General features: G+C 36.1%; 1 protein-coding gene across 1 annotated transcript; it reads left to right on the forward strand.

Annotated features, from left to right (window-relative positions):
- The first annotated feature begins 472 nt into the window (after positions 1–472).
- LOC143608732 (protein ETHYLENE INSENSITIVE 3-like) lies at positions 473–2,206 on the forward strand. The gene has a single exon (XM_077083687.1). It carries the CDS (start codon positions 473–475, stop codon positions 2,204–2,206), a length of 1,734 nt encoding a protein of 577 aa, XP_076939802.1.
- The last annotated feature ends 20,407 nt before the right edge of the window (positions 2,207–22,613 follow it).

Below are 22,613 nucleotides of genomic sequence, written 5' to 3' on the forward strand. Positions count from 1 at the left end.
TTGCTTCTGGGTTCTTAGCGTTATGAAGATTTAAATCTACTTAAACATATGATGAGATCTATTTTATTATTTGATCATTTGGTTGAATTTGTTATCATCACCAAAATCTGGGTCTGTTTGTGAATCTGACTAGTGTTTGTACAATTAGGGGAGGGGTTTATTTTTATTATTTAGATGTTAGAAAGATAAAAAAAGCTTAAATAATTTTATTGATGATTTGACTGATTTTGGTATAATTAAGGGTTTAATTTTATTATTTAGATGCTATTATGATAAAAAAAATATTTATGCATTTTATTGATGATTTGACTGAATTTTTTGTATAATGAGGGTTTTAATTTAATTATTTAGATGCTATTATGGTAAAAAGTTTATGGATTTATTGATGATTTTCGTGTAATGAGGATTTTAATTTTTTTTTTTTGTAGATCATAATATCAGGGTGATTTGAAATTCAATTTCTGTTCTAGAGATGCTTGCATTTGATGAGATGGGATTTTCTGACCAATTTAGTTTCTTCTGTGCTCAAAATGCACAAGGAGAGATGAGTAATATCCCGATCGATGCCCCGACCATGGTTGTGGATGATGATTTCAGCGACGAAGAAGAGATCGATGTTGAAGAACTCGAGCGACGAATGTGGCAGGACAAGATGAAGCTAAAAAAGCTCAAGGAATCGTCTTCGTCAACTCGTGCTAATAAAGAGAACGTTAATACATCAAAAAAACAGCAGTCGCAAGAACAAGCGAGAAGAAAGAAGATGTCGCGCGCACAAGACGGGATATTGAAATACATGTTGAAGATGATGGAAGTATGCAAGGCTCAAGGGTTTGTGTACGGTATCATACCTGAAAAAGGCAAGCCCGTTGGTGGTGCTTCCGATAACCTCCGGGAATGGTGGAAGGAAAAAGTGCGGTTTGACCGAAACGGGCCGGCGGCAATAGCCAAGTTCCAAGCAGTCAACTCGGTCAAAGGAGAAAATGATGCGGCGGTCTCTATCGGGCCAACGCCGCACACGTTACAAGAGCTTCAGGACACGACTCTTGGCTCGTTGTTGTCGGCTCTAATGCAACATTGTGACCCGCCTCAACGGAGATTCCCGTTAGAAAAGGGGGTGCCTCCGCCATGGTGGCCGACCGGGCATGAAGAATGGTGGCCCGAGTTGGGGTTGAGAGAGGATCAAGTGGGCCCGCCTCCATATAAGAAGCCACATGATTTGAAGAAGGCGTGGAAAGTAGGCGTGTTGACTGTGGTTATTAAACATATGTTTCCTGATATGGCGAAGATTCGAAAGCTCGTGAGACAGTCCAAGTGTTTGCAAGATAAGATGACTGCGAAAGAGAGTGCCACGTGGCTAGCCGTGATTAACCGAGAAGAGGCGTTGGCTCGGGAACTTTACCCAGACTTGTGCCCACCGGTTGTGTCATCGGGCTGGAGCGGTTCGTTTGCAGTTAATGATGATGCTAGCGAGTATGATGTTGAAGTTGTTGGTCAACATGGTCAACAGGAAAGGGAGCCTGACTTTGACCCCCGAGATGTCAAACCGAATATCGGGTTGCTGATTGATTCAAAGAGGAAAACTCATCTGACAAACGAACAAGTTGACCACAAGATTTACACTTGCGGGTTCATGAATTGTCCTTATCATCAACCGTTTCATGGGTTTTTAGACAGACTCGCTAGGGATAACCATGAGATGGGCTGTCCATTTAGAACTAAAGCTTCGTTGGGTCAGTTTGTTGGGGCTAATAACTTTAACTTTGTTCAGCCAAAGCAAACGGGTGGTCCCGGCTCGTTAGGGGTGGAGCCCGCTTTGTCTTCTTTTGATCCGACAGGTCTTGGAGTACCCGAAGACGGGCAAAAGATGATTAACGATCTGATGTCGTTTTACGATAATAATATTCAAGAAAACAATACGAAGCCCATCAACAGGCCGTTTGTTAATCAATCAAGTATCCAGTTACAAGAAAACAGGTCCGGCTCGAAGAACATGGCAAAGTCAAACGACCCGTTTCTTGGCCAACCGAGCATGCAATTTCAAGAAAACAGCTTTATTCACCATGGATTTGAATCTAACATAGCCCAATTGCAACAATGTCACAATTTCAATAATATGATCCAGCAAGATTGTTTCAAAATGATGTTTGGGCCTTCTTTTGGTACAGATTATGCAGAGCCAAAGCAAGACGGGTCTGGTTGGTTCTAGCTGGAACCAAGAGATCGGCGTATTTGTAGAACCGGTCATGTCGTTCTTAGTCGATAAACTTGTGTTATCTTATGTGTAATTGTATTTAGATAATGCATATTGTTATATATATATATGTAGTCTTTTGGGTGTAGTTATAGTCTGAAGTTTGTTTGGACTTTGGAGGAGTTGTGTATATGAAATGCCACAACCTCTCATAAAGGCATAAAACTTATCTTTTGTTTTGAAGAAATATGGTCTTTGCGCCTTTGGTGAACTAGTTTGTTTTTTCGCTAGATATTTTATTTTTATAATTAAAACTAGTTTTTCTACTCAGCGCGCTGCGTCGGGACAGCTGGCAAAACCCCAACGTTGAAACCCAGGTGTTGGTAAAATATGAGCGTTACGACAATGAGTAGAAACGAATTCGGTTAGTACCGGCTGCGCTCGTTACGATATAGACACCATTGGTAAAATTTGAGGGTTAAAAGCCAAAAAATTAATTTGTTAAATTAACATATAAAAACGTTAACATATAAGAAAATAAAATATTTAAGACGATTTGGTTGGTAAACCCGGGCGGTGGTAAAACCCAAGCGTTGTCGGTCCCGAGCATTGAGGAGGTAACTTGACACGAATTCGGTTGGTTTTGATTACGTACCTTACGGCACTAGAACTAAAAACGAAAAAAGATATAAAACTTGAGGTGGACCAACGACCAATTGGGGGGGGGGAGTCGGTCGGTAGCATTATCGGTCATGGTCCCGAAACTAATATTAATAAAAAACTTGAGGTGGACCAACGACCAATAAGGCCGCAAGTTTGCGAAAACTCGGTCGGTTCCTTTTAAATTTGTTATGGTCCTGGAACTAAAATAAAATTGACGTTTGGTTGGTTTCCATTACGCTGATTATGGTAACTGAACTTCACAAAATTCACCGAACAATACGGTGCTGCAAAGTGGCCAATAAGCGACTTGCGACATCAAACTAGTTAATTATATACAGTAATAAAATAATGTCAGTTGACATTTCAAGAAATCTTACAATTCTACCATTTGGGTTGTCACATGTTCTCAAAAGAGCATAAAACTTTAACCTTATGTCTGAATTATTGTTTTTGAAGATATATGATAACTGGAAACTTTATGAACTGTTTGTTTTACTAAATATATTATTGTTTTATCAAACTTCATTTGCTTATTGGCATTTCTAGAAATTTTACAACTCTACCACTTGGTATGTAACGTTTTCTCAAAAGAGCATATAAAACTTATGATTGGTGACGGTTGGATTGTAGAGCCACCCTTAAGTGTCGTAATTCGAGTTAAAACGTGTGCGTTTATGTATAAATTCAAGGATTTTGATTACTACACTATGTTGTGTAATGCAGGTACAAATGAGGAGAAAAGGTTGCTCGAGTGTGTTCAGATGAAAAGGAACAAGAGAGTCAATTCAGGAAGTCAACAACAAAGAATTGATAAAGAAAAATGGAATTTTGAACTGGGTCTACCGTAGCTTACGGTAGCCACCGTAAGTTACGCTAGGGGTCTGCCGTAAAAAGCCACCGTAAACAGACACTTTCCACCGTAAGAACTTCAGGGCTACCGTAGCTTACGGTAGCCACCGTAGCCTTAACATTTTGATGTCGGTTACAACTCGAAAAATGGGTTTTAAAGGACTTTTGGATCCATTCTTGGGTATTCCGTTCTAGACAATTGTTGGGGGTGATTATAGTGCTTGAAAACAAGTTTTGAGTATTTCTAATTGAAGATTAACACCTTAATCTTGGATTGCATCGGATTAAATTTGGTATGATGATTTCAAACATGTGTGGCTAAAACTTTTAGTATTTCTCTTGGTTGTAAGGTTATTACAAAACTCTTTTTGTTTACTGTTCTTGCACTTGGATTGATTATCAAATCGTTTAGATTAATATAATCACGTTGTTTGTTTGATTGTTTGTAATTTGTCCATATTGTTTAACCTAGTTTCGTTCTATACGTTCTTGGTGTTGTTGACAATCGAGATTTAGTTGAAGAAATTAGGGTTAAGATTATATTGATTGATTACCAAGTAACAACCTCGCGTTCTAGGAATCCGAGTACTTAGTTCTTGATTAATCACAAACAATTACACTTACACGAAATCAAGATATTATGATTTATCCATTGAACTTAAACAAAAGAGTTGCGTAATAACCGAACTCCAAGAGGAATGCTCATTTAACCAATTGTTTACAACCTTCGATTAGTTTATTTAGTTTTATAAAATCAAATCAAAACCAATTTGAGAATTACTTTTTCGTCATTTACATTTATATTAGTTTAATTTTTGAGTTACTTAGTAACACATATTCTACAAACTCCTCGTGTTCGACACCCACTTACCGCTATCTAGTTAGTTGTAATTGGTTTATTTTTGCGTGAGTCTTGGACCTCGTGTCAAATTTTGGCGCCGTTGCCGGGGAGTAGTGTGCAACGTGTGTTATTTTTTTAGTTTTTGTTTAAATTGTTATTGTCAGTTTTACGCGGGTTGTGCTAGTGTGCAGGTACTTACAGGTATATGCATACACGACGCTATCGGTCTTCATCACCGTTAGCGTTTGATCCTGAAATCGAGAGAACCTTTCGTCAGGACCGGATTCTTCAAAGGGAAAACAAGGTTATTGGGTCACCAAGCACACAAAGTCGAACAACTGACACTACAATCATGGCTTCGGAACAAACTGTACCGCCAATGCCACCTCCCATAAATCCACAAAACTCATCATCCACTGAACCCATTACCACTACAATCTCTACAAGTGTACCTACTACAGCTGTGTTTAGCTTTCAGCCACCAGTTAATCTTCCACCTTTGACAAATTTCATGCTTATTCAAGGACAATCATCAAACTCACCACAATAATCATCCTTCCAATCTCAACAAAATCCACTTTATCAACAACCATACACATTTAACCAAGACCCACCCATAACGCATATTCCATCGGGTCCGAGATCGAGCCCACAATTGTTTGGTGGGCCACGGTATGGTGATGGTAATGAAGGGTATGAAGAGTTCGAAGAAGGATATTCAAGTGGGGTTGATGGGAGTCAATTGAGGATTCAATGGCAGTTTGGGTATGGATCCGAACTTCAACCGCAACAACAAGTGCAACAATGGGGTGGCCCAAATGTCAATCAAGTACAACAACCATGTAAGGTCCCGTTCCCGGAAGCCCTACTTTGGTGTTGGATTTACTCATAAACACAGTTTTAAATATCAGAGTTAATTAAAACTTCGCGGAATAATTTAAAATTTCAAACATCACATTACAAAACATTTGTTTTTGTCTTAACATACAAATTGTCTTTTCATAAACATTAATTAAAACAGTCATGACACTTCATCATGGATGCCAGTCTCTTCAGTTCATGCCATGTGTCTCTCCTCAAGCCAGCTGCCTCAATCTATTTGCCTGCATGCATACTAAAAGTCATCTACGTTGAGTGAGTTCTAGTTAATCAATTGACATATATTACATTCATATCCTTATTCATACGTGTCCGAAGATACGTATTCATACCTTACCTGTTATTACTTCTTTCATACATACTTTGTATACATGCATACGTACTTACATACTTTCTTTCATAACCCTGTGGTATACCATAAGCTATTCTATCCTATACATCACAGATATTTTAAGGGTCTGGTCCCTAACATCTCAGATATTGTAAGGGTCTGGTCCCTAACATCTCATATATTGTAAGGGTCTGGTCCCTAACATCTCAGATATTATGAGGGTCTGGTCCCTTATGTCTCGAATAACCATGCATTTATCATACGTGCATACTTTACATGTCTTCTAGTTATAAATACATACATACTCGTTCATACAATTATTATGTAATAATACATTCAATACACAACCATACACATATCATACACTTGCCAATCAAGTAAGTGTATTATCTATCACATAGGAGTATGCACACAGCCCCGAAACATAACAGATAAAGGGGGCTAGAACTCACCTGGAGTCGGTTTCTCTCGCCGTTAATGGTAATGCCCTTCCTTCGTTGTGCACGGCTAACTGTATAATACGTTATGCGTGTCAATTATCCTATACTACTACTTCCTACATCTAAGTTAATGAAACCCTCAACTAACGGGGGTCCGGGGGCAGCGCCCCTGGTAGCGGGGCGTCACACCCCGACTAGCACAATGCGGAAGCGTAAAACAGGAATGTAACAGACACCTCTGGTATCAACACATTGTTTATAAAGAAACATCACAAACCAATTTACAATATATTACATTTCATTGTTCTATCATTGTTTTATAGTCTAGATGATACAAACCAAACTAGTTTGTTAACTATACGCTCTTACTACTAACACCCTTGCTTCTATTCACATAGCATCAACCACACACCTTAGGCAAGTAACAGATCACCAAATCATTCCGATTTAGGTACACCTGAAAAGCAGTTTAAAACGGGTCAACTACTAGAGTTGGTGAGTTTCACGAGTTTCAAGAAAACAGTTATGAGTATTCACAAGTCAACACTTGTAATCATGATATAAGTATGTATGTATGTAAATGATGTAATTATGCTAAGCTACAGTGAAGCCTTGACTGTATGTGCTGCATGCATCTATTCCCACGCTCAATCAACCACTGTGGCTCCCCTTCCGCTCACAACATGCCCCGGTAGCTATGTCTAACACTACATAGCCTGTATATATAAATATGGTCATGTGCAAACGGGGTAAAGTCTCAACAATACATGCCGGCTCCGTTTGGGTTTGTCAAACCAATAGTACTATTCACAAGCCACCAGCTCGAAGTTAATCACTGTGTTAGTGGGGACTTTCGTGTGTTAGCACTTAGAAAATTCACATCAATACATGTTTCAGGTATGTATATGTAATCAAACATGCTTTTCACCCCAAAAGTTCGTAAAACAGTTTAGAAGTGAGGTCATGAAACTCACTGTTTAGTAGATAATCAGTAGCACGTCGGTTCGAGGTTTGTGTAACTTGTAATCACGGTTTCCTATAATCAATATTATAATAATATTAATATTTTAATATTATTATAATCTCAATACTAAACTGGGCTGTATAACTAATCTGGGTATAGTTGGAACGCCAAGAAAGTGGCAATAGGCTTAGGTTGTGATGTTGTTCAATGTCTAATACTTAAAACCGAACTTGGCTCAGATTCCCGTTTTTCCAGCTGGGCCAAGTTGTTCGTTTACGCGTTCAGAAAACAGTTATGGGGAAATAAGCTTGGGTAAATGTATTGGTTAATAAAATGATTAAGTTATAAAGAAGGATCACATACTGGGGTCCCGGATTAGTTACGAGGCCCGTTTCCGTTTATTCAGTTTGATTTAAGAAGAAACGCGCACAGTCTATCCGGATTGTCCAGGTTTCTCATAGAAAAGTTCGTTTTTACTTAATTAATCCAAAAATATGAATTTTGATCACTCTTGGTGTTTTGATATTCCCGCAGGTTCGTTAGTCGCGAACTTGCCGGTTTTTATAATAACTGAATTTTTTTAATCTTCAAATTAGCATAATTAATTAACCGTTAATCATTAAATTATGAAAATTTAGCCACTTATCAATTAAAATATGTAGATTTTTATAAAAATATTTCTGGAATTATTTACTGATTTATTAATTTATAAAAATTCATTTTATCAACTATATTTCGCCTGAAAATAGTCCGTTTATCCCAAAAAATTTTCAAAAATTCCACAAAAATTCCTGAAAACTCAAATTATATCCCAAAACAACTTGTATCAATTCCAGAATATAAAATGCTCGTGCAATATTCTTTTCGGTCCAAATTCGGCTATAAAAATTCATATGAACGCATATGCACAAAACACCTTTAGACTTCTCCAAATGATCCCAAAATTCATATGTGATCAAAATACATTAAATCTGAGTTTCCAGAAAAATTCATAATTTTTTGAAGCATTTTAACTATTTTTCTCCATTAAACGTTCCAATTCGGTAATAAATTCGCCAAATATTATCGGATGGTCGAAAAATTACCAAATTTGAACAGGGACTCAATGACATGGTCCCTGATATCCCTGAAAAATTTCAAGGCCTAATAATATGCATATCACAACCTTAACCTAAACAGCCCGTAAGCGAGTGTTTCGGCATTACCTTAGCGGTTTTGGTTCGTTTCCGCCTTTCTAATCAACTTTTCTAGATCTTGTGCTCCTATGTAGGCTAGATACAAGTCCTATATCACAAACCAAGTAATTTTCATCAACATAACAGCCCTTAACTTAGGGTTTCGACTAGTGCACAAAAACGAACTTTTGAACCGTAAAAATGCCGTTTCAACCCTTTAATCCGTGTTTATGACCAAAAAAAACTATCAAACCAGGTACCTTACCATGTATATGATCAAAAAATATTTATGGACCATTTTTAGGGTTTTTACATGGTTAGGAATGATTTTTGGTAATTAAAACATGTTTATATGGTATTAATCAAGGTTAAACAAGTGTAAAAGTAGCTTATTTAAGTTGTTTACCTTAGGGTTTGAAGGGTTTCCTGATGAAGAAAGGTTTTTCCAGAATTTTCTTGTGGATGAATGTGTAAAAATATCTTAGAACTAGTTTATATGTGAAAAAAATCAAAAGGGGGGGGGGGTTCCAATATTGCGGCCGGAGGTTTGCTTGGGCCCCATTGGGCCCATTTTGGCCCAAATAACCGATTCCGAAGGCCCAAACATGAGAAGCCCAGTCCAAATTTAGTTCGGGTTTGGTTTTTGACGCGAAAAACTTATCGGGTTCGTCAAACTGCGCGAAAACAAGTGTTTTTCGGCTAGTTTTGTGTAAAATTATAAAAACATACTATACATTTGTAAAAATCGAAAATATTTTCACGGATTGCTTAAAACATTTCAATTAAGTGTTTGGTAAGTCTTTTTCGTCTTAACGGATGATACAATGCTTGGTTTGTAACTATCTTCCGCGTTTAAAACTATAGCGGGTAGTTAAACGAGCATGTTTTCGTTTAACTTGTTTGCTATCTAAATAAGGCTATATTACTAATATTTTAGCTTATATTAAACGTATATCACTTATAGATGCCCCCCCCGGAATATCTGGGTCATAACCCGACCCGTTTTCAGTTAATCGTTCGTTTGTTACGTAAAAAGCGTTTATTTGCTTAATCGGTAAATACGTACTGAGGTGTACCTTGTTTTGGCTAAAATGTCACACGGGGTCTAGGGGCGGCAGCCCCTAGTAGGGTCCAAGGGGCAGAGCCCCTGGCTGGGGTTGATCAAAAACGCATCAGAAAATGAATCGCATGGAATTTCACATGGCCATTTCGCTTCGCATGGGATTTCGCTTCGCATGCGATTTTGCTTCGCATAGCATGCGACGCGAAATCTCTGCCTTTCTTTGTTTTTACCATTTTAAAGCCATTTTCCTCCATGACTCTTCCTTAGGGCCCGATTTTACCCTTTCTATAGGTTTTGGACGTACCAACTTTGTATACCCGTGTTTTACTTAGTCCAAACCTCATCTTTTGTCATATAACGAACCCGTTAACTCTCGACCATTCAAGTTTACATATTTTCTAGCTTCTCACGACCCGATCTATCGTTCTATCAGTTTTCATATCGAACTCAACCATAAAACTTAACCTTTAAAATCCAAAACTCACCTTTTGCTTCGGGTTTGGTTCGGATCTGGGCTAACCCAAGGATTTGGTGGTAATTATTGTTGCTTGATGGCGTTCACACACGAGGTTCTTCCTTCTTTTAGCTCGGGATTGGATTCGGGTGCTAGAGAGAACGTGTGTGTGTGTGTGTGTGTGTGTGCTTGAGGGCGTGTGTTGTGAAAGGGAGGAAATGGTGAAAGGGTGGAGGGGTTGGGTTATATATAGGGGGCTTCACATCCAATTATTATCCAACATTTACACACAATCAAATTAACGACACATACGTAATAATAAATTTCCTTTTATTTATTACTCTAAAAAATATGGATGTTACAAACCACAACCATTGCAACAAATTCCATAACAACCGCATTATCAACAACCTCAATTTCAACAACCAAATCCTCAACCGCAATTTCAACAAAATATGCAACAAAGGCTCGTTTACCGGCAAATGGGGGCCAACCGAGAGTACCATTGGGGGTACCAAGACGTCATGCAAGAGAGATGGTAAGGGGAATTGAATCTCACTTTAGACCGGTAATCACTAATAACCCATGTCCGGTGGTTATTCCTCAAAACCAAAATGGAAAAACGTTTGAGGTGAGAACCAATGCGCTCCAAAGTTTACCAAAGTATAAGGGTCTAGCAACGGAAGAACCTTATTTTCAGTTGGAGGCATATGACTCTATTTGCAACACGATTGGGGGTTTCTCACCAGATGAGGTTAAGTTGGTTTTATTTTAATTTTCGTTGGACGATAAGGCAAAGAGATGGTTTTACACTATGCCTTCCGCATCAATTTATACTTGGGCAGAGATGCAACAAAGGTTCTTAGAAGAGTTTTACATGACCCAAAAGACTAATGATGCAAGACGAAGTTTGAGAAGCTTCCAACAACAATCGGGTGAAATGTTTCATGAAGCATTCGAGAGGTTTAATATGATGATCAAAAATTGTCCTCACCATGGTATAGCTCTTTGGGAATTGTTGAATGCTTTTCATGAGGGGTTAAGTGCGGAAGATGAGAGGGACTTAATGTCAATCACAAATGGTACATTCGGTACCAATTATGAACAAGATGATTGGGCATTCTTGGAGCAAATGTCGGTCACATCAAAGAGAAAGGCTCAAACCGCAAGAAGAGCAAGGCCAATAATTGGAAGACCGCAAGTCCATGTGGTAGAAGATGTAGGAGTACAAACCACTAACCAAAGAAATTGATGTTTGTACAAATTGCAATGAGTTGGGTTATGCGGCGGATGTGTGTACGGTGGGATAAGCACAAGTAGAGAAAGTGAATGCACTTCAAGGTCAAGGGGGAGGTGGTCAAAATTATAACATGAATTCAAACACTTACCACTCCGGGTTGAAAAATCATCCCAATTTTCGTTATGGGAATCCGGCTACTCAATCTAATCCGAATTTCCAAGGGAATCAAGGAAATTATGTTCCACGCCAACAATACAACAATCAAGGCTTTCAAAGTCAATTAACAAACGGGAAGTGGTCAAAGTGGGTGTTCGAGTCAAAGTTCTTCAAGTGGGAATGAAGTCATTGATATGCTTAGGATGATACAACAGGACATGCAAAGGAGAAATCAACTTGATGAAGTGCGCATGCAAAAGGATGAAGTCTGTGACAAAGCCATTCAATCGTTGACCACTCAAATGGGTCAACTTGCAACCGATGTTGAGAATTCAAAGAAAAACAGTTCGAGCTTAAAGAAGGGGAACAACGTGCATATCAATGCGGTAAGTCTTTTACCTAATTTTGGAATTTCTAGTGTTCAAGTTGATCCAACACCACAGTTTGTTGAGGGGGTGGTGGAAGATATTAGGGATGAGACTGAAAATGTGAGCAATTATGAAACAATTTTTCAAAACAACTCTGAATTACAACCGAATGAAATATCTTTTTGTGAAAATTGTTCTTGTGATAAATGTTTAAATGACAAATTAACCAAAATAAGGGATGAAAGGGTTGATAATAATATGATCCCGAGTAAACTTCAAGACCCAGGAGTGCCCCATTTATCAATCAAAATCGGTGAATTTAAAACTGATCGGGCACTGCTAGATCTTGGAGCTTGTGTTAGTATAATGCCCGGTAGTTTATATGATCAGTATGAGTTTGGTCCTCTACAAAAAGTAAACACCACCGTGGTTTTAGCGGATCAAACCCATACACTTCCCCGAGGCATGATATATAATGTGATGGTACATGTGGAGGATTTCTGTTACTCAGTTGACTTTTTAGTACTTGATTATGCTAAAAATGTATCTAATACGCAACCCACAGTCATATTGGGTAGACCCTTCCTCGCCACTTCACTTGCAGTAATTGATTGTGCTAAGGGGACACTGGGAATTAAGTGTGGGAATCGTGATAAACGGTTATTATTATTTGAAAATACTACTGACCCTTTCATTGACAAGGAAAGTCTGAAGGCGGATTTTGTTAAGAAGTGTGTATCCTTGAGCAAGGATCACACGAAAATGAAGTGTTTTGTGATTGACAGGTCAGTTGAGAAGAAAGAAGTTGAGCATCAACAGAGTGAGAAGGTGGCAGAAAAAGGTGGCCGACCAAGGAAGACGAAAGTGAGACATCCACCTAACCTAAATAATCCAAGGTGGAGGATGAGGATGTTCGGGCCCGACCCTGGTTTGCCGGAAGACTGGCAACAGTTGCTTGAAAAAGAGCGTGCTTATAACGAGAAGGCGGGCACGAGAGTGGGCTAGTCACCTACCTTGAATGTCATAAAAGTTTCAAAAAGGTGGTAATTGTACATTTTGTATATTTTTATTTTTATTTTGCTTTATAATTTCTAGTTTGTTTGTTATTAATGGTATTTTAAGTTACCATCTTAACAAAAACCAAGTGTGGGGAAATTCTTATGGATTTCTCTTCGACATTATGTTGGGGACAACACGGGTTTTTCATGAATGAAAGTGGAGTTTTTAATTTCTCAAAGCCATACATTGGGGACAATGTATCCCAAGTGTGGGGATGGGGGAATTTTTAGTTCTTAAAAATTTTTCATAAAAAAAAGAAAAAGAAAAGAGAAAAAATAAAAAAGTATTAAAAAATTTAAAGAAAGTCGGAAAGTGGTAAGATGGCAGGGTAAGTTTTTGGTCCCTTTTCATGGTCACAATTCCCTAAAGGTCAAGTTTGCTTAGTTGTTTTAAAAAAACGAGGTTGTGTAGTATTCTAGTCAAGGTTAGCATGCTTTTGGTACAATAACCTTCATAACATGTCCATATCCACTTGTTTATTGGAAAAGTGAAGAGCGGTGATAGATTGGTTATTCTCCATTAGAACTTGTGCTATCAATACATTTTGAGACCTTAGCTTGGCATAAGTGCAAAAGTGATAGAGGCAATTAGGTTTAAACCTCTTCTGGATGAGCATGAGTGTGGGTTTTGGGGGGCTGGGCCTCATACATTACTCATATGAGCGTGGGCAATGAGAGGGGCGGGGGGTTGGTTCCCTTAGAAAACTTTATTGGACTTCTTTTTATTTAATCAACCCCGATGTTATGTTGCGAGACGATCCAGCTTAGTAGGTATTTCTTTGTACTTGTAATTGTTATAGTACTAATAAATAGGAAGTATTGAGTATTATGTTTACTCAAAAAAAATGAAAAAAAAAAGAAAAAGAAAAAAAAGAAAAAGAAAGAAAAAGTTGAGAGTCAATGTTTGAAGTATGGTGTAGTGAGTGTTGAGATGCAAGTTAGTAATGTTTACTGTTGTTTATATTATTGGTTATTAAGTTTTGATGTAATAAGCCGGATCGGATCGCCTGAGCTACTTTCAATATTCCATTCCATACCCTTACACCTAGCCCCGTTATGACCCGTTTTAAGTCCTCTTGATTTTTATTTGTGTCAAAGCATATATAGGTGAAGATTTGATGGTAGTACAAGCGTATGCGAGGAGAATTGAGTATTATTGGAAAATATAGAACGATCACCGATAAGAGGGTTAATGAGTGACGGTGTGTTGTGTGAGTAAAAGCCGAAAGCATGTTAAGGTTGACTAGAATTCTATATTTTAAATATAATATTGAGTGATACTAATGCAAACCTCTGATAATGAGGGAATAGGGTATGATTGGGGACCTTGATTGAGCCGGGCTTTGTGGTATGTTTGGTGGTTACGTTTTAAAAACAAGAAATTGTTTGAGTTGCTTGAGGGCAAGCAACGTGTAAGTGTGGGGATGTGACGGGTGGATTGTAGAGCCACCCTGAAGTGTTGTAATTCGAGTTAAAATGTGTGCGTTTATGTATAAATTCAAGGATTTGGATTACTACACTATGTTGTGTAATGCAGGTACAAATGAGGAGAAAAGGTTGCTCGAGTGTGTTCAGATTAAAAGGAACAAGAGAGTCAATGCGGGAAGTCAACAACCAAGAATTGATAAAGAAAAATGGAATTTTGAACTTGGTCTACCGTAGCTTACGGTAGCCACCGTAAGCTACGCTAGGGGTTTGCCGTAAAAAGCCACCGTAAACAGACACTTTCCACCGTAAGAACTTCAGGGCTACCGTAGCTTATGGTAGCCACCGTAGCTTACTGTAGCCTCAACATTTTGATGTCGGTTACAACTCGAAAAATGGGTTTTAAAGGACTTTTGGATCCATTCTTGGGTATTCCGTTCTAGACAATTGTTGGGGGTGATTCTAGTGCTTGAAAACAAGTTTTGAGTATTTCTAATTGAAGATTAACACCTTAATCTTGGATTGCATCGGATTAAATTTGGTATGATGATTTCAAACATGTGTGGCTAAAACTTTTAGTATTTCTCTTGGTTGTAAGGTTATTACAAAACTCTTTTTGTTTACTGTTCTTGCACTTGGATTGATTATCAAATCGTTTAGATTAATATAATCACGTTGTTTGTTTGATTGTTTGTAATTTGTCCATATTGTTTAACCTAGTTTCGTTCTATACGTTCTTGGTGTTGTTGACAATCGAGATTTTGTAGAAGAAATTAGGGTTAAGATTATATTGATTGATTACCAGGTAACGAGCTCGCGTTCTAGGAATCCGAGTACTTAGTTCTTGATTAATCACAAACAATTACACTTACACGAAATCAAGATATTATGATTTATCCATTGAACTTAAACAAAAGAGTTGCGTAATAACCGAACTCCAAGAGGAATGCTCATTTAACCAATTGTTTACAATCTTCGTTTAGTTTATTTAGTTTATAAAATCAAATCAAAACCAATTTGAGAATTACTTTTTCTTCATTTACATTTATATTAGTTTAATTTTTGAGTTACTTAGTAACACATATTCCACAAATTCCTCGTGTTCGACACCCACTTACCGCTATTTAGTTAGTTGTAATTGGTTTATTTTTGCGCGATTTTTTGAACTCGCGTCAATTGGTTTTTGAAGAGAGATGATATTATGAAACTTTGTGAACTATTTTCTCCTTTTAGATAATTTTGTTTTTATCACAATTCCATTTGGTTATTTGACATTTCCAGAAATCTTACAATTCTATCACTTGATTTACATCTCTCTACACACTTTTGGTTAAAACTTACAAAATAGGATCTTTTAAAGAAATTCTGAACCGCCCATTTAATGCCTATGTATAGTGATTTACTGATTTCAAAAGTGGTGTAACTTAAACTGTTATCTTACTCGCACATTTTAATTTGGTGTAATGGTTTTAACTAATGATTAAACTAAACAAAAAAAAAATTAAAGAAAATGTGTGATTGGTTGATTGGGATGGACTCAACCTCTCGCTCCCTTCAAATCCGTTAAAGACTCGAACAAGCCTTTGGCGCCCCCACTTAACACCCGCGTTGTGGTGTTTGGGGCTTTTAAAATGATATTGGCGTCCCTACTTAACACCCGCATAGTGGTGTTTGGGGGTTTTAAAATGATATTTTAGAATACCAACCACAACATTTTTCACCATCACCAGACCCTTGATCTTGATCTGGTGACATGGGGTTCACTTACAGCATGCGAACCACACAAGCCATGAATCGAAAAGCAGTCGCAAGATTTAGTAAACATGCCTAGAATAAAAAATCAGCTTTAATGATAACGTAAATAAAAAAGAACTAAAAAAATTGAATTATACGTATACAAAGAATAAAAGAAAAAATATTTGTTTGAAAAAGAATTTTAGAAAAAACTTTACTAAACTTTAACACTATTAAAGCTTAATTGTAGAAACCTAAATCGCTTTAAAAAAAAAAATAAACGTCAGAGGATGTATGAAAATTCTAGTAAAGTTCAGTTGTAAAATTGTAAATTGGTTAAACAAAAAAAAGGATAGAAACATGAATCGTTTTTTTAAGTTCGCGTGTGCATATGATAACTTTATTGAAATTTAGGAGTAGCAGTGCAAATTGAAAAGAGAAGTTTGTCCAATAAAATTTTGCACACGGCCTACTCATAAATTGCAACCGTAGACTTTATGAAATGTTAGTAAATAAAATTTGCTTTCTTTAAGGAAAAAAAAAAGTATTTTTGAATACCTTCTTTTTGGTTTGAAGCATCACGTGCATTGCGTCGAACATGTAATCTCTTCATTTCATTTCAAGTGATTTTTGAATACCAATATAGACGGTGATGCTGCTTTAGTAACAATATAAAAGGTAAGAATATAAAAAGGTTTAAAGGATCTAATAATATGCCAAGTTGCCAATTATAAGAAAAACTAACCAATGACAAATTAAAATTGTGAATTGTTATTATATAAAAATAAACTTAAGTTACCGAATTCTGATGGAACACCACGGGTGTAATAGACGAGCTAAGACTTGTTTTAGGCTTGTTAGGCTTTCGAGTTGTTCTAGTTAAGTAGTTTAATTAGTTGTCTGATGAGAATAGTGAGAGAAGGATGATATTTCCCTCACGTAAAAATACTGAATCATCCACTATAATACTGTAACTTACATTTGTGTATATATTATTATTACGTAGCTTTTACAATTTAATTGGTTCTTTGATGATTCAAAACATATATATGTTTACACTTAATTTTCTTTTTTATGTATTTGTATAAATTATTGTATATTTTCTTCATAAGTTATTTATCACGTCAACCTATTTTAAACTCAGTTCACGTCATCAAAAACTCAGTTCACGTCATCAATTGTCCATAAGCTAAGATGGAGATCACAATGCGGGTTTAATTACATTGTAGATCGATATGTTACCAACCGAAAGATTAAAAAAAAGATTTATAAAAAGTTTGCTTGCTGATATGTCAAACAAGTTAGTAAATAGAGCCTCTAGTTGTAAATAAATCTTAACTAGTCGTATATATAGCAAAACCTCATATTAGTGATACTTGTCTTTTGGGACCTTTGTAGGGTCTTACACTTTTTAAAATTATACTAATACGCTACTAATTTAAATTATAGAATTAAATTTTGGAAATTAACTACGTTTTTCTTTAGCAGCGTTTGAAACTAAAGCCAACACATCAGTCGATAACATGGAATTCCAATAACAATCCACGAGCTCCTTAACAACACATTAGTCGATAACATGGTAAGAAACATATCAACGAGACAATATCATACCAACTCTTATACGACTAATCATAAAGTAATGTTTATACAGAACGAACGCAAAACCTACTCATGCATGGCTACAATCAAAGAGATCTTCAGCTACCACAATTGGTACTATGCGCAATGCTCAATGTGTCGAAAGCCGTTACACCCTGAGGATAATGAGACATCAAAATTCACATGTCGAGACCATGACAACATCACACCAAAATTCCAGTAAGAAACCCTCCAAAAAAACATATACAACCAACGAAATTTACATACTCATACATTCTTTGACTAATTACATTTTTTTACCACATCACAGGTATTGCCTCAATGCATCTATCATAGACAACACAGACATCACTAATGTAGTTATCTTCAATGAAACAGTAGCAGAAACTGTAGGAATATGAGTCACTATTTATATTAAAACTAATACAAATAATAACGATACTCTCGTTATTAACATGAGAAAACAAGTAGTACAAATATCGTAATAAAAAATAAAAATAAACAATGAAAAACATAACAAATATGTTAAATGATTCAACTCAAGAACTTCAAATGAGTCTTCAACTTGTTATTCGGCAACATCTTCTTGTAATCCCTCTGATAAGAACTTAAAAATAATTTTTCCAATTTTTACCACAACAACAGCTTATAGTAGTCTCTTTGGCTGCAAGAATGAACAAAACAAAAGTTGACGGTTGAGGCCTAGGCGCGTGTTCAACACGCTTCCCTTAAAACAGATTTCGCGCCTCTACATAAGACAACGCGTATGTCTCCTAGGGTACAACAGCCGAAGCAGTTTGTACTGCCGGAGATGTCCACGCGCCCGAGGTTACATCAGGTAAATTATAGTGTTAGGACTTTGGGAAAAAAAATAAAAAAAAAAATGAAAAGGTAGATGAATCGAATAGATAAACTCATCTTTATAGTTTCTCAACACATGGGTCTTCAAGACTTTCTTATTCACCAAGAACTCTTCATGTATGCATACATTTTTCGTTGTATTTTCAAGCTTATATTTTTTTCTAGCATTGTAAAAAATGAGGCACATAGCCAACTATATACAAGAGTTATGGATGGTGAATAATCTCTCTTAATTAGAAATTTAATTAGAGACATAAAGTCTAATAAAAACTAATCAATTTCATAAAGAGCTCTACTCAAGAGTTTTTCAGCATATGAAGATTTTAATATTAATATAAATTCTAATAAATCAAACAAGTGATATGAAGAATTTAATATTAATAATTTAAAAAATTTCCATTCACATTATCCAATTTTTCAACAATCTCCCACATGAATGGAGATTGATCAAAACACACAAAATTCCAATGTAACCTCGACAGTTGAGCATTGCAAGATAGGTAGGTGTCAGCTTTGAACCTTCCTTTGTGAAGTACACTTAGTCTCCTAGCGATTAGTAGACGCGGTGTCCTTGAATAAACCTCCATTGGTGTAGATGACAATACACTTCACACAATACTCTTCCTAGTCGGGCACATCCCCTCATTGTCGTGTCCATTATGGTCCTGGAACACTAGCCTGGTTCTATGAAAGCTCTAGGAATTGCGAACCCCACAATTTCATTTGAAGCGACCCCACTTCTCTTTCAAATAGGTGATTATCCATAAATCATTAAAAGCATTAAGGTTATAAATCATTAACCATACATTATTCTTAGCCTCACAACATGTCACTGTTGTTATAGGAATGGACTAGGAAGTAATTAGACTCCCTTTTTAATTTAGAAGGATATATATATTAGCTTATGTGTCAAATTATACATAAGTTATACCCCCCAGTGACCACCCTTAGATATATAAGTAGGTTGTCCTATTGAACTTAGATATTGGGATCTCCAGTCAACTAAGTTAGGTTTTCCTTTATATACCATTTTTCATGGGCTTTAGTCTCATTCCACAACTCGATCTCTTGTCAACCCTTAGGTTGTTGGATCCAAACCATTATCTTTGACTTTGTCAAGTCGGTTAAGATAATTTTCTATTGAGATCAGTTGTTGTGATGTGTTATGAACTCACACGTTCGTCTTTCCTATTTTATCAAACCTTAACACTCTTCACCAAACTTTTGGTTCTAGTTCTATGTCTTGGTTTTGGAGTGACATTAAGACTCACTTCAAGGCATACACATCTTTACTATGACCTTTGTGTCACACACCAACCTAAGGCGGAAATGCTGAGGCGTGAGCATGATTGCTCATAGCTCGAGGTAACTATCATGCAATAATTGTGACAATATCTAATAATTAATTCATTCCAAAAATAACCAAATAATATCGAAAAATAGTAATTTAATTTCCAAACAATAATCCATGACAAAATAGAAATAATCCAAATTATAACTTAAATAAAGTGTTTCTTGAAATGGCCTAAGGTCTCAATCTAGCATTCCAATACTCCAACTCTTCAGTTTAAACGATAACATGCATATACATAGAAAATACAATAGTTTTGTCAACAAAAAATGTTGAGTGAGCATGCCATTAATTTTGCAATGATATATATAATATGAAAAGTAGCAAAACGCAAGTAAAGCGGTAAATAAACTAAACCAATGAGAAAAAAAGTGTCAAGTGAACCATTTCCAAGCGAATCGGGCGCCGTTTAAAACTAGACGGTCGTATGATCATACTATATTGAGAATATGGTGGACCTCTCCGAATGCGCAAATTAAACAAGTAATCAATTTAGCAACTAGGTCTAGCAATTCACACACAATACCACGTTTGCTAATATTAAGATATGTATAATATGAAATATTATAAGTACGTACACGCCCCCAAAACTTTTGAAAATATGTGAAAACGGGGGAATGACAAAACTCACATATGATGCCTCTAGAACTCGTGACTCTTTTGGGCGAATTTCAGGTCGTTTCTGGGCATCAAATGCACCTGGGAATTTAACCAAACTAAACATTAATGAAATCCTTGGAAGTGGGAAAAAGAATCAACGAAATCGGAGTTCGTTTGATACCTTAAACAGGATGACAAAGTAAAAGTATCACTGCAGTATCGATTCTTGCGCAGTATTGACTTTAAGTGGATTTGAAGATCGAAAACTTGATAAAATGAAATGAGGCCTGTGTTAATCTTTCAGGAGGAGATTGAGGGTTAATATAGAAGAAGAATGGAGTCATTTAGTTGAATTTGGAGTGAGATATGGGTCTTCAAAGTTGACTTTCAGCTGCTGGTAGAATCTAGGATAGAGATAGTGAAAGATTTGGTAGATTTTGTAGGTGTTGGAGTGGAGTGTAAGGTTGTCCAAGATATTGAAGAGTCCAAGAAGTTGACTTCTAGATATCTTTGCAAGATTTGAAATATCTTTGCTAAGTCAACTATCATCTAGAAGGTAAATAGATAAAGAAAAAGAAATGTATGAAGGAAATGGTTTTGCAACTTTAAAATGTTATGACTAGATACTTGGAATTGCATATGTTATTTAGTAGAGAATCCAAGGGATTATATTTTTAGGAGAGTTGGAAGTTATCTCAAGAATTGGATAAAAAAATGTATGACTTATATGTGTGTGCATATCTCGACAGATTAAGGAAAAAGGAAGCACTTGTATTGTGTTTTAATATATCTATAATTATGTCATACAAATATGATTTAGTTTTGGTAGCTTTTAAAAATATATGGATTTTACTAGGTTATACATGCACTTTTGTAGTATAAATAAAGAATAAACATTAAATAAATTATGGAGGACTGAAAGTGAATACTTATAATTGCAAAATTTTATTAAAGATTAGGATCCGAAAGATATTCGTACAATGACAAAAATGAAAACAAACGAATATGATAAAAACCCGAAATGTTACACTTTGCGTCTCTAACTTAGTCATGGTTTTGAAATATCAAAGTGAATTACAATAATCCTTATTGCTTAATCTTCCAATTTCAAATGCAAGATACCCCCGCATTTAAATGTTACTGGATAACCTCAACTATACACCCCAAAAGGGTTGTTTCTTAAATGGCTTCCCCCACATTTCTTGCATTTTGATATATTTTGCTTAACATTACTTATGACCACAAATCGACGCTCATGATTTGAACAAGATCACGTCTTTGTATCAGTGAGTTCATCAATGCTTACATTCACAATCCCAAACCTTAATATTCAGGAAAGTCTCACAAGTTATTGTATATAGAACATACATAATTTTTAATTTATTTTAGGAACATAACTCTTTTGCCTTTAAGCTTTAAGGCCTCACCATTAACTTATATGGACTTGGAACATAAGTCTTAATCCAAATCATTTTGATGAATACATTAATCACCAGCAAGATGAACGTTACTCATATACAATCATTATTATGTCGAGATAAAGTCAACTTGGTTGACACTCAAACTCTTGGAACTTACATTTGCATAAAGTTATTTATACATTTCATTGTTGTCTCTTGAAACTATCTTTTAAGATACTCTCCCAAAATGAAAGACAAACTTTCACATAGTTCAAACAAAAATGGATGAGAGTAGAAACATTTATATGTTCATTGCTATTGTAAGCTTATTATAATAAATCTCTTAAGATTTATTTAAATTCAATTACACTAATGACATAATAAATATCTTATGAATCACACTTGATAAATTTTCAAAAATGAATATCCATTGATATAACTATCTCGTTAACGTATATTATGTTACATTCACACTTAATGAATCTCCAAGGAGTTAAATACGTCATTATATATTTACTGTGAATTGTCTTTGTTGTATGTCCATCCATATTATGGATTATGGGTTTGATCGTAGCTTTTGAGAAATCGTCAATGGGTGTGTAACTGAAGTGAAATGATCATTTATCAGTTTTGATAATGAATAAAATATTAACTAAAAACCACAAGGGCCCGACCCCGTGGTAGATGAGAATGACCATGCACGAAATTAAGGCATTTTTAATATGTCTAATATAGTAATATCAGTATGTGCATTTTGATATCTACAAGTTTTTATAAAAGAACGTAGTATAATTTTGAAGTGATATGTTAATGTGAATTTTGATCTTGATAGGTTGGTCATACAATAACTTTCTATGTTGTGTGAGAGAGAGAACACCTCATGACACGAAGAATAGGCACTTGAATGATACAGGGCCCACTCTCTTAAAAACAAAATCAGATATAGTGGGAGCGTATGTACACACCGATCC

The sequence above is a fragment of the Bidens hawaiensis genome, unplaced genomic scaffold (genome assembly GCF_021521415.1).
Source record: "Bidens hawaiensis isolate Kalapana, Puna unplaced genomic scaffold, B.hawaiensis_p1.1 tig00419424_1, whole genome shotgun sequence".
In the NCBI taxonomy this organism is placed as follows: Eukaryota; Viridiplantae; Streptophyta; class Magnoliopsida; order Asterales; family Asteraceae; genus Bidens; species Bidens hawaiensis.